We start from the raw sequence: 13,896 nt of genomic DNA on the forward strand, positions 1-13,896 counted from the left end.
CCATTAGCTAATACTGCTGATGCTGCATGGCACTATCATTTGACTGGTGAATATGGGGTCGCAGTTGACAAAACCGTTTGTCATTCTAGCCTGTTGGCTCTGGGCTATGGGTGCCAGAAAACTGACGGATACGTTCCTTTTTATGCGGAACAATGCTATCCAGAATAGGCATTTTTCAGGCAATTCGCAATTAGTAAGCTGTTGAAATTTTTAACGCCTCATAGCGTTCATCAGACAAGGAAAAATTACTAGGTGATTCCACGAATATTGAACTTGGAGCTACCAAGCTCAATAGTGGATTGCACGAGTGGCAAAATATGGTTAAATCAATCAACTTCCAGTTTACTGTAATTCGGCAGAAAAGTACGACTTTTTACGGCACCTAATCCTATGGTTTAGTAAAGGAACTTGTGACCTTACACGATCGCCATATAATGGCTGCAAAATTGGATGATAACCTCGATGAGGATCAAGAAGTTGAGCTTCAAACGAAGGAATTGACACAGGTTTAAAGCCTTGGGCTCAGAAATGCCCATATTTTTACCCATTTCATTAAGTATGGCTGCTCTGATTTAGCTCTTTACATTGTGTCATCGCCAATTGTCGCAACTAACAGCATTGAAGCGGAAAATTCAGATGAGTAGCAGAGCACAGCCTGATAATTTAATGACTAACACACTTTCATCCCTTGCTCGGACGCTGCAAGAGCTCTCCCTAACTTTCAGAAAAGTTCAATCACAGTACCTAAACGGTGAGCACATTGCACTAATTCCGCCTTACATTTCGGGTTGAAGCTCCTAATTGTATCATTTATTTCAGAATTAAAAGCAAGGGATGAACGAATTCGTGGGTACCTGAATATGGCTCTGGGCTCCGAACTTACCGCTGACGACGTGGCTGGTTTGGCTGAGTTTGATCTTCTTGAAGTAAGGTCCTCTCCTTGCTGACTGCCTCAGTTACATTCGTGTCCTGCGATGGTTATGCATTGTTTTTTTAGCCTGCCACTGGTGATCAGACCCAATTGCTTCTGGCGGAAAACACGAAGGCTGTTGAGCGGCGGGAGCAGGAAATAACACAGATCGTCCGATCTCTCCATGAATTAAACGAAATCTTTCGTGATGTTGCCCAGCTTGTTGTAGATCAGGTGAGTTAATAATTTTTTGTGTGATTTTTCCTTTATTGGTCGTATCGATAAAGTTATATTCAGTTACTTCTACAAATATGACTCGTAAATTTAATGAGTGATTTTTTTGTGTTGCTAAACCTTCATAGATCTCTGTGCATATTTTTTACCAGGCTTGATTATGTCAGTGTAATAGGTTGCTCATTTACTGTTACTCCCCCGCACGTTTACTCTCCATGACTTTTGGGGGAGCCATATTTTTAATCTCGAATTGAACCATGCTGCAAATATGTGACTTAGGGAGAACTTTTACTTGTCAGATGCTTACTAAGCTCAAACTCTGGGTGCTTTTAACATACTGCATAGGGAACTCTTGTCGATCGCATTGATTACAATGTGGAACAGACACAGGTTCGGGTGCAGGAGAGCCTGAAACAGCTAACAAAGGCGGATTCGCACCAGAAGCGAGATAAGAAACTCCTCGTCATCTTCGTTTTGGCTTGCCTTGTTATGGTCCTCGGTACTATTCTAGTGTTTACCAAATTCACCTGACTTCGTGTTTTACTACTTCTATCCACTTGTCTGTCTGTTTTCGTCTTTGTGTGTCTGTACAGTGGCACCTGTGTCTTTCATGCTTCGTTAATTTCGTTCCGCCCTGATTATGTCCACCGTTATTCTTGCACAGTTGTACAAACTGTATTTTTATTTTCTGACCTATATTTGCCCTCATCTGATCTTAACGCCTCTTTTCTTTCACAGAAAGGAATATTTTAACCCAGTCTCCATCAGACTTGAGCCGATCGGTTACTGTCATATTTAGTGACTTGTACAGACATCAGCTCGAAGTTGTAAGGCTAGTTGCTTCTACAAGGGTGGATGACCTACAAGTTTCATCAATTTAACAGTCATCAAGCGTAGTTATAGCTGCTTTGCATTGAGTATCCGGGAGTGAAGCCATTTGCACGGATGCCCGTCTGCTTGTCGAATGCAATTCTGTCCCTGGCTGAGCCGAGCATGCCCCTTTTTCAACAAAACAGTCAGTTGGTGCGGTAATTCAAGCCAATATGTTTGTTCCCCTTTCATTAATATTAAGCTCTTGACGCTTGGATAGTCATCCTAAGTACATTTCCAATGTTCCGATTGTCCTCTCTACGTCTGATGTCAAAAATGCGTGACATTCCTTACCAGTTTATAACGACTGGCTGCGCCAAGTCAGGTTGGTTGAGGCTATGATGACGAAATGGATGTAGAATGCCTTTGGTTTGAGAACAAATGCTTCTTTAGTTTTGAACAGTTGAGCTGGTCATTTCGGAAGTGCATGTCCTGGTGCCGCGTTAGATTTAAACCGGTTGGATACTGCCCTCCCTTCCCCCTCCGATAGGTTATCTCGACAATGGCAATCGGCTTAACTAACGGCGTCTTGACTTTAACCATCACGGAAGTGAGTTGGCCTGTAAAGAAGACCAAGGTGACTAACAGAGTCCTAATCTGTTTAGATTCGAGAGAGCCATCGGTGCGCCAACACCTCTGAAGATGCACATACAGAGCCAGGGCTTGATTGCAAGTCGAGACACGCACGCAATCATGAGAAGCGCATTGACGATGGTTAGATCCTGGCAACTTTGCCTAAAGCCCTCAGAGGAAACAATGCAGAAGACTCCTGCTTGAAGATAATACAGTAGCAGTAATTATATTTTTATATATAGAAATGAGACAGACTATACACAGAGACGGTGGGGGAGAGAGAGCAAAAAGCCGGATGGCGCCACTCTTGGAATGGGGGAAAGGAGATAAGTGAAGAAACTGAGAGAGAGAGAGGTGGGATAGAGCTCCACACGCAAATTCCCGGCCTCTCGTACCCTGGCGCTTAACGTGATGCGTGTGTGTGTGTGTGTGTACAAATCATTACGTGAGGCGAGGAGTGAACTAAAGAACCCTGTTTACCGAGCATGCACGGAGTCGCGAAATGTGTCTGTGGGTGTGTGGTTGTAGGGTAACATCAAGAAAGAGTGATAGAGTGGTATAGCACACCCGAATCACTACCACATGGATGCATGTGTGAGAGTGGAGAATAGAGGGAGAGAAGGAAAAGTGCATCTCCGACTACTCCAACTCCGGCGAGGATCGAAGTGGACAGGAGGAGGTACTCGGTGAGGCGTTTCCACGGTAAACGACGGTATTTGAAGTGGATGTTGACGTCGCTGTCACCGCATTCAGTGCGGCACCCTCCTCACCCGACCTGAAACCCATCACATCGGCCACGCCGAAGCTTAGCGGCGGAGCTTCCCGTTTTACTCGCAGATCACCGCTACACCTACCATTGGTAACGATAGCAGAGGCAGCGGACCTGATGGTGGCGGTGGTGATTGAAGTGACTGTGGAGGTGTCGGCAGCCAGTGTGGTACCCTGTTGGGTGTGTGGGAAGTTGTTCATCTTAGGAAGTGGGTAGGCGGAGGGGGAAGGATTAGAACCCTGTGTTTCCCGAAGTAGCGGTGCCAGTGACTTCGGGTCACCCTGTGATATTATCATTTCGGAGGCGGAAAAACGTGCCGCCGCGCCTGGAAAACAAACGGCAGTCGCGTTGGTAGCAGAGCGAGAACTCAATCCCCAATAGTTCGCACCATCGCCACTACTTGCATAGGGAGCGTTTGATACGCTTGTATACTCTCCCGACGCCTGCTGATGCTGCCGTGGGGTGGATGTTATTGGGAACGGTCGTTTATTGCTAAAAAACGCAATTATCAATAAATATTATCCGTGTAAAAGACCAATAATGTCCCCGACCCTAGAAAACTACCTGCCGCCGAGAGACGGGTGCGTGTATGTCGAGTTGGCAGCAGCAGCAGCAGTGGTGACAGAGATGTGTTGTGGCATCGGTTGCCGTGTAAAGGGGCGCTGTGGACCAGCCCCAACACCGTTGTCGAAAGGCGATACCGGGGTCTGGATAAACGATTGTTTTCGTAGATGGGCACCCGAGGAAATCTCTGCGAGCCCGGCGTAAGCACCACCACTGGCATTGGTGTGTCGACGAGATGTGGAAAACATCCCATAGGGATGATGCGGTGCTTGTGGTGGTGGTGGCTGCTGATGTGGATGGTGATGGTGATGATTGAAGGCCACCGCCGCGGCTGCTGCTGCTGCCGCAGCGGCTGAATGTGCGTGGTAAGGATGATACTGTGGCATGTAGTCGTCAACCTCGTTTTCCGAAATGAAGCGGATGCACTTCTTCTTTCGTCTACAATTGATGAAGCTCTCATGAGTCGCAGTCTTTTGATTCAAGTCGTAGAATTAAGTGCTAAAGCAAGTATCTAAGATAACCGACATGGGAGGAGGGTAAAGAATGCTGTCTGGTTGAGGAAAGAGAAGGAATGCGATTAGTCATGTTTTCGTTTCAAGTTGTCATAATCTTACACAGGTGTTGACGTTTGACTCACGCAAAGAATCACATACAGGTAAGTTTAAAAGTCCGCTGTCATAGATCACGAGACTACATTTCTCTTCAGTGGTGCAAACAGGTGACTCTAAAAGGATCCAATTCAAGTGAAGTGTTTGCTAAAACCTCTTCTTTAACGCTCCTGTGCCATTCACTACCTTTTTGCCATTTGCGACTTAGCACCCGTTTTGTAGGTAACGGATCCCCAGTCCAGCAATATCGCTGTCTTTCATCACTAACAGGGATTCGAGAGACACCTGATATACTTCAAAGAGTACCTTTCATCTCTCTTTTGACAATAAAGTGATTACTTTGTGGCTACTGTTTCACTACTGTCGATGCACTGATGCAATGAGCTCCTGGTAAATATCACCGAGGGGTAAAACAATTAAAGGCGACAATGTAGGTATTAAATGATAAATTTAACAGCTCTTGTTATAGTTAATCACCATGAAATCCCTGGCAATGGCGGGAAATAATTTGGCTCTACACATTCATACTTCCTAATCAACCAGGACTGAATCAGGTCAGCGAGATCTCATAAGGAAAACCACCACAGCATTGAAATTTTTTATTGTTCTCATCCGATAATAAACTGCTTTTATCATGTTTGCCCTTTCTGAACCGCTTCACTGCCCTTTACTTATAAATGTAACGCATGAAATACAGATGCAACAAATCGCGACTCCATTTGCGGCACTGGTAGCGAAAGGGTTGAAGAGCTTATAAAGATTTGAGTGGAGGACAAGTATAAAAATTTAACCAAACCCGCTACTTCTAGACCAAAGCTATGTTCCCTAAAGTTAGAACTGTGACGCATGGCTTAAAGGGGTTCGGATATTTGTGTTGAGGAGACCTACCGACAAGGCTTGCACCACAGATTCTGATGCTCAAGACCGAATCTTGCGCGACACTTCTTCATACTTCCACCTGATAGCTCGCCCACCGCCATTGCTGCTACCGCTGCAACCGCCGCTACCGAATCGCTATTCATTGCCGCCGCTGCGGTCAAATAGGGATTCCGTTTTATACCCACAGCCGATTGGTGTGAGGCTGTCTGTGGGCCATGGTAACCCCAATATCCTGTCGATGATCTAGACATCGTCCCTCCTCTGCCTTGACCCTGCGCCGATGCATACATAGATACAGCGGTAGCAACGGGAGCTGAGACCATGGAGGAGGAAGAAGAGGAGTAACCGAAGGCTCTTTGAGGTGACATTTGCAAGAATTGTTGAGAATGTGGTTGTTGTTGTTGCTGATGATGATGATGCGCGGCTTGATTGTAGTGATGCTCAAATGCAGAACACGCTGACATTGTCAGTGCATTGTTGGCAAGATTAGGTGTTGGTCTGGACAATGCAGCAAGAGCTTGTGGCGGTGGCTGTGATGGCGCTTGTAGTGGACTCACAAATGCTGCTGTGTGTGGTGGTAACTGCGACTGTGTTGGTGGTGGCGGCGGCAGTGAAGGACGAGGTGGTGGTGAAGAGCGCGTTGCTACTTGCTGCTGCTGCTGTTGTTGGTGTTGTTCAGGTACCCTGTTTGTTATCACCGGTGATTGAGGAGGAGGAAGTGGAGAAGAGAGAGGTGACAAAGAAGTCACTCGTCGTTCTATCGAAGGTGAGTAGACATCGTTTGTGGAGTGTGGACGCTCAAGAACCTTCTGAGGAAACTCCAGCGCCTTCCGATCTTCATGAAAACTGGACGAGCGGAAACGACTGGCAGGAGACGTCTTAGAGGCAGTATTGATAGTACTAGAGCTGCTGGTTGGTTTGTGGACAAAGGAGCGATGGTGGGGAAAAGGTCGTCGGCTACGACGATGGCGCCGGCGAGCGTGATAGGCGTAATTGTCGCGTGCCGACCAGCCTGGGTAGAGGCGCTGGTGAAGCTCCTTTGCCTGTCTTGCCATCTCATAATACTTTGTCTGCTCGGTCCGCGAGAGCTCATGCCACCTTTTGCCTAAAATCTGGTTGATTGCTGCGGACTCCTTTAATGTGCACTCCTCCTGCACTCGTGGGCGCATTTCCTTCATAAAGAGCATGAAAGCGTTCAGTGGCTTCTTTATGTGCGTCTTTTTCAATCGGGAAAGCAACCGACCACCATCAGGCTCACTTGAGACCTCATCCTGGGGCGAAGATGCCGTTGTGTCAGGGTCACAGTTAGGCTGACTAAAAAAGCACAATGTGGTTTAAGTGTTAATGATATTGCTATTATAATTGCATGTCAGTGTCCGCACTTCCTTGGCACTTAATATACCGTTGCCATAGCGCAATTAAGTAGCAATAAAATTACAAACCTGGCACGGCACACTGATAGGAGGGCTGTTTCACGAGGATGTCCAATTTCTCATTAATTTCACCTTTACCTAATCTAACAAACACCCATCTCACTGGACAATCACGTGAGGAACCATTAGTACCCGCTTAAGAATCGTTGATGAAACTAGAAAAGTACATGGCAGTACTGTTTTGGGCTACCTTATTTACAGGAAATTATCCATATCTCATTATCCTTGTGATACCAACCATCAATCAACCACAGTTTCCTTGTTTTTAACTCAGTCCATCAAATTGCAAGTCATGATTTGCATCAACCAGTTTCCACAAACTGATAGAAAGTGCGTCATCTATTTGTGACACTGGTGGTGTGCATAAGGTAAGACCAGCGTTAAGACAGATCTCAAGTGTATGGGGGTTATATTCCCAGGGGAATGGTTAAGATTTGGGGATTTCTCCTTTTTTTACTTCCATAAATGATTATTCTTCTCAACTGTAAATACCGTCCCGCTTCAGTTTTTGTTGCGTGCTCTCATTTGCGGCTGCCTAATGTTCCTTTTTCCTTTCCATGCCGCAGGAATGGGGAAGGAAACAAAACCCACTCCAAGGGGAACATGGTGGACCTCCAAGGAAAAACTACCACTTACTTTATTGAAACAGACCTCATGTAGAGAAAAATAGGAAGATAATGTTAAATTTTCTCTTTAGCAAACCTAAAATGCGTTATTGTTTTACTGAGGGAACAAGGAGTGGCAGAGGACTCGTCTTCAAGACGCTCGAAGTTTAGTGTGACACTCAAGATAAGTGAAACTAAGATAATACATGGTTGAAAGGACGCTGATTAATTGCCACAGCAAAACGCGGTTTGTTGTGATGATACATTAGATTACGAGAGCGTTTAGTCCGCTGCAATTTGTCCATCATCTTGGCGTCCCAGTCTCCTTAGCCGTGTTTATATCCTCACTGCCCTTCCATTAGCATGCAGCAAGCCGTCTTCCAGATTAATGTGCTACGTTAACGGTTTCAGGGATGACTTAAAGCACTAAAATCGCACCTAGATATACATATGCGTGCATGATTAATTACCTATTCAAGGTTGAGTGATTAACATGAAAGTGTGGAATTCAGGGACAAAATCCATCCACCAATGCAGACGCAATTGTGGGTGATACACAACCCTCCTTCTCCTCCCTGTGCGTGTGCATATGCAATGAAGTCCAGCCGTGGTGTCAACCAAACATAAGACCTGTCACACTTTTGCCATCACTGAAATTACACAAGAACTCACACACTCACGCACACACACACACAGTGCATCAGTCTATCAGGTGTAAACGAATTATAAAAAAGGAGTCACAGCCAAACAATTTGCATTTGTTTAGTGGATTGGTAGCATAAATTAACCATGTAAATTTGCGCATACATCCGTATAAACACAATTTTATGGATATTTCGGTCTTCCGTGAAGCGAATTTCCCTTCCCCAGTACAACTAGTAATTTTTGTTATTGTCAGACCTAACCGAGACTTTTGTGGCTGCGATTAAAAGAATTTCGATGTAAAGGGGAGAAAGATGTCGGTTATTAGTTGCGACCAGTAAAAGGTGACCCTCAATAATTGGTATGATTAGAATACGAATTAGGTAACCTCAAAACAATGTGGAAGCAACCAATCCATTTTACTCCAACGAGGATGTCTATGCCAGCTGCCCTCATATGATAGGAAATACTATTTGAGACCGGAAAAATGAACACATTAACATTACCACAACTTCCCTCAAGAGAGACTAATTCAAACAAATGATGATATCCAGGCTGGATGAGCAAAAATAGCAGTTTAGGCCAGTACTATTGTGAGCTCCATAAGAAATGGATTATGTCCAGCCAAACGGGGTCCACGGCTACAGCGCCGTATACGCGGCGAGAATAGTAGACCACTCCATGCTGTGCGAGTATGTAGGGTTTGGGTATGTGATGAAGAGGCCTGCACAAATGGACGCGAAGTAGGCAGCATTTTATGATACGTGGCGAAAACGGGTGAACGTCATTTTAGGACGCCTAAAACACACTGCTGCTTATATTATTAGACAACGAAGAAATGCACAGAATGAGACAATCTGAAATAACGAAAGTAATTGACTTAAATCTAGACAAAAAATGCTTGTACATCATTCCAGCTTTTCCTAAAAACTGATGCGATGTGCGCCTGTTCTGTGTAGGAGGAATGGAACAAGGACACCTACGATAGTTGAACTAGAGTAAGAGAATTCTAAGAGATGCTACATGGAGTAAAACACGCAATAGTTCTAACAACGTATTTGGTGATACTGCGGTATGCAAATACTGAAAAAGGAAGTCCTGTTCGTAATAAAGTGGTGTGATGCGATAGGATATGATAGAGGCTTAGGCGAGTACCCAAAAAATCCGATTTGTCTAAGTGAAGAGATAATTTGACAAAGCAGAAGAAAAATGGGGCATCTTTTTCTCAAAAACAAAAAAGTGCTCAACGTAGTTCAGAGATTTTTAAATGGACTTGATTTAGATAATAAGACCACGGATAGAAGGTATCTGTATTGGAAGGAAATAATCAAATCCAGATTCAAGACTTTTTTTAAGACAACTAACCGCTTCACAAGTTTACATAAATAATAATTCTAGCAAGATAATGCTGATTACTGCTACAAAATTGGAGGAAAATGATCTTTTGCTTTGATTATGCATTTGATTTCGCAGATCCCATGGTTTTGCAGCTTTGGGTTCCTTTTTTGGTGCAATGGCATTTCAACTATGCTTATGTCTTTTCGGCCCTTCCATACGTTAATTGCAAATCATCTTTTACATGAGTGCGGATATGTGGTAGTACCCAGCCATGGTAAAGGAGAAACGTAAATTTCTCACCGAGAGTTTTGTCGCCCTGATTCTAATGATTTTGATGCAATCGCAGAAGATTGAACCATCCAGGCGTCGGAGGGTGCCTTTCGATCGGGACCGGTGGGGGATGAGGCGAGGGCCCCCTGCCCAGTCCCTCTCGTGGCAGTGGAGGCAGAGGAGTGGTTGGCGGTGGAGGTGGCGGCAGTATTGGTCTGCACCGTCGGCAGGCTGCTAGTGAAGGAGGCGGCAGCAGCAGCCGCAGAGAGGAAGTGCATGTGGGCTGCTGCTGCGGCTGCGAACATGCTGCGAATCCAAGGTAATGATACACCATTCAATCAAGGGGTAAGGTAAGTGGCTGAAGGGTTCAACTGTATAAGGCATCCGATGGAAAATCTGATTGTCACTATATATTTTCTGGAACGTACTACTGCTAAACTAATAGATATTTGGAGATAGTTCAGTTTGTTTAGAATGAATAAAATAACCTGTAGTGGGAAATTTAAAAAGATTTTTGGGTTTTGTAAAAGCATTTTAAAGTGGTTTTAGTCTTTGACCTCTAAATTGTTGTGAAGTCTGGCTACATGTGTGTTTCTGCTACAACTGTCGATATCCCTCAAATGGGAAAAAAAACTAGGCCCTCCTGACATAAAACCTACTACGGCAATGCGATTTGATGTGGAGAAAGTGTCTAGGGTAAAGTCTACCAAACGAGGAGACCCCCACCATTGGACCTTGCTATAAAAGGCCAAATTAGTTCTGAGATAGTATGTAAACATTGTTTTAACATTCCTCAAATGACCTGGAGCTATAAAGTTGAACTGCTTCAGGAAGGAAGACATCACGATTTAACAATGATGAGAACTCTACTTTAGACAAGCTACAATGACAAAAGTGAGAGGTTAGTTGAATTTGAATTCATGAATTCCCAAAATTGACGCCAAAGCAATAAGTATGTTCCGACAAGGTGTGAAGTTCCCATCTAGGGAGTCAGGGTGACTGTATCATGGAAAGATTTAACGCCCTTTCATATTTTCTCAAATAAACTGCTGCTACGTAAGGAGATTATGGAATAGTGATTAATCTAGTTAGGATGAATGATGGTTCAGTGATGACCGGTTAATCCAAAAAACAAGGTAGATGACTTCAAAATACACGAAACCGCAAGTAATAGTGGGTAATTCCGCTTCGAGTACATAATTACTTTGCAAAATAATAAACACAATGATTTTACCATATGAGATTTACTTCGGGATGCCCAAAAAACATTGCCATCGTTTCAGAGGGCATCTGAAAATTACATAGTCTGGATAGAATGAATGCCGAGACGCATGCTGGAAGTTTCAGCGAAAGTGAGATTGGAGGGGTGATACCAAGAGGCTACTTCTAGCCACGCGTATACCACTGCTATAGGTGCCAATTGGGGAAATCTTTGCTAAATTCCTTGATAATGATATGATAAATAAATTTTGAGAGCATAGGAAAGTGCCATTTCAAGATTTCTCAAAACAAATAGCAAGCGCTAAGCCTACTCCAATTGTGCATGAGAGTGCTTAAGCTACACAATTTAACAAAGAATGTCAAAAAACAAGTGTGTGTTTCTCTGAATATAATAATTTGGCAGAACACGTTAATCCCCACCAGGTAAATTGCTGTGATGGAATGTGACCATGGTAATGTGGGCCACAGTTGATGCTGCCAGTATGGACGCTTCCAACTTTCCTTGCAGTTAGGCACTCTGTTCTTAGGCAAGAGTAGAGAACGATTCGAGCAAATGCACATTTTGACTAGAGTAATCAAAAGGTAAACGAATCACAGAAAACCATCCAACGTCGTTTCAATCCAACTTAAAGAGTGCGTTGTAATATACTGGGGCAGCGGATGAGTGACAAGCCTAAGTAAAATGAATGAAGAGACGTGTACTGGGTGATCCTCCACAGCAAAAGTCTTGAAGATGGTTGAACACTTCATGAAGAAAAAAGAAAGAACATATTTCTACCTGCAAGCGCATTGCTGTCGTGACTACGAACATGCTTTAAGCACGGTGAAAAAACTATGCCATTTGGTGTTTCAATTAAATGCGATGATAAGCTGCTAGAGTAATCTGATGTGGTGAGGATCTTTACACTGGATAATTTGATAAGGACAAATAAATCCTAAAAGGGGGCCGAATGAAATTTTAAGATCCCCAAAACAAACCGTTGGCAACAGGGAGGCGCTTGATTCGTTCCGATTAAAAGGGAAGAGAGGGGTTAGGTCGAGATGTGCAAAATGTGTCTCATTCTCGAAGGGAAGATTAAAAATAGCTTTCTTTATTCTATTTAATTTGAAATGAAAAGGGGTCTGAAGTAAATTATTTAGTATAGTAAAAGCCTGACAAGTAAGTGAAGTGTTAAAATGGGAAAGAAGGCATCTGAGTTAACCGATCTGACACAGGATAAGTGATTAGGCAGTAGTTACATCCGGAAAAGGAGGCAATGGATAGGCGATCACTTAACTTCAATTAAATTAGTGCATCTGTTAATTAAACTGATGTGGCAGATGTCAAAAGATTATGACATATGCTATAATAATAATTGAACATCTTTCAAGCATTTCTCAAGTCACCCTGTATTAGGACGGTAAATGAGAACTTTGCCTAGCCTAGGCCTGGTGATTAGGCATACAAGGAGTCAAAGATGCGGTTAAGTGCTATAAAAGATAAGAGGGAGGGGTATTTATCGACAACACCCCAACCATATTGTTGTCTCTACACGACAGTGACTTGTGCCGGTACGGCTGGTGTGAATGCGTGCGGAGCTCTACCATAAACTAGAAAAAGCACCTTCCAAAAGAGGATCCATACAAATGCTTAGAACGACGTATCAATCTGTGATTTTTTCACCTTAAGTAGTACTGACAACTTCCTTTTCATGCAAGGTCTCTAGCCCGCTTCCTGTCTTTACTGTCCTTCAAACAAAGACTGCATGAGAGTGCAATACTACTATAAGTAATGCAATTTTCTTGAATTTCTATAAAGGGTTTTGAGTAACACACAGCAAATAACTTCAAGCTGATGTTAGTGATACTCCCCAACTATCCGCAAATGGTGCTCCATTTGGAAAACACAAGACACCTACTAGTTGACTTCATCTAACGGTGATTGGCCTATGCAAAGTGGATTGACTAGGATACAGCAGCATTACAAAAGACGGGACCCACTCTAAGCACTTGAAGCTGCGGTAATAGATGATTTGTTAGAGAAAAAAGGGTGAATCCCCCGATCAAAAGTATGGGGTATAAAATTGCTTCTTTTTTCGCCCCTCTACTAGCAGAAGACGGGGAAGGTAGTAAATTAATGAATACTTGACCACACACACATACATGAATGGCAGTAAAATCAAACGCTGGTGAGAAATGGCAGAAAAGCGGAGAGAGAGAGAGACCGAGGAAGTAAGTAAACAAACTGACGTTACGGTAGACTAAGACACCCTTCGCCCCACGTGGCCCAATTCAAGAGCGATGACCCTCTCTTAAGACATAGTGGTGATTGGGTGAGGATTGTTGTAAGAGGGAACCACTTATTGCTTTCCACCTCTCAAAAGCTAGCAATTGTTACCTAACTGTAACAGACCTAGAGCTGTTTGGATTGTGTCTACCTATACGAAGCTCTTCAACCTATCGATCCTTCTACACCTTCTTAGGGGAGAGTCCAGGCGATACCCAGAAATCGCAAGCTCAGCATAGACTTCTATGTTTGCTTTGTAAATGCTACCTACTACTTCAGTCAGAAAACTGAGAAAAAATTTAATTTAAAAATGATAATAAACAAGCTGTCACAGGCGAAAGTTTATAAGACATCACCTTTACAGGCTAAGCCATTAATCGCGATAGACAGTTGGCAGGAATATTGACTGTGCAGGTCGAATGATGGAGCTAGGGAGGAAAAGATGGCTTGTCGAAATCACTCGGTCAAGTATGTGCATGGACCAAATAGTCACATCGTCATCGTCATTGTGTTCCTACTTTTTCCTCTTACTGCACCAACAGCAGCAGCAACAACAACCCCCAAGCGAAAGAACATGCCGACGCATTTACATGAATGTGAGGAAAGATGCTGTCCCTCCCTCGCCTTAGTCCATTTTTAGGTGAATCTAATTTGTTTGAGTGTCTGCTTTGGAACTCCACCAAAATTCTTTATCCCAAATCAGAGGGGTGACAA

The 13,896-nt window shown here is 43.7% G+C and overlaps 2 protein-coding genes across 2 annotated transcripts; one reads left to right on the forward strand and one right to left on the reverse strand. All coding sequences in view use genetic code 11, as the record gives it.

Annotated features, from left to right (window-relative positions):
• Nucleotides 1-106: 106 nt before the first annotated feature.
• Nucleotides 107-1,675, forward strand: EGR_04821 (Syntaxin-16; the record flags this gene model as incomplete). The annotated part of the gene is made up of 7 exons (XM_024494070.1): nucleotides 107-193; nucleotides 225-363; nucleotides 400-506; nucleotides 577-751; nucleotides 820-926; nucleotides 998-1,144; nucleotides 1,490-1,675. 7 exons carry the CDS (start codon nucleotides 107-109, stop codon nucleotides 1,673-1,675), a joined length of 948 nt encoding a protein of 315 aa, XP_024351459.1.
• A 1,551-nt stretch (nucleotides 1,676-3,226) lies between these two features.
• EGR_04822 (Protein pangolin) lies at nucleotides 3,227-10,000 on the reverse strand (the record flags this gene model as incomplete). Its single annotated transcript, XM_024494071.1, has 4 exons — nucleotides 3,227-3,848; nucleotides 3,921-4,358; nucleotides 5,417-6,721; nucleotides 9,726-10,000. 4 exons carry the CDS (start codon nucleotides 9,998-10,000, stop codon nucleotides 3,227-3,229), a joined length of 2,640 nt encoding a protein of 879 aa, XP_024351460.1.
• Between the last annotated feature and the right edge of the window lie 3,896 nt (nucleotides 10,001-13,896).

The sequence above is a fragment of the Echinococcus granulosus genome (assembly GCF_000524195.1).
Source record: "Echinococcus granulosus chromosome Unknown EG_S00032, whole genome shotgun sequence".
Classification (NCBI taxonomy): Eukaryota; Metazoa; Platyhelminthes; class Cestoda; order Cyclophyllidea; family Taeniidae; genus Echinococcus; species Echinococcus granulosus.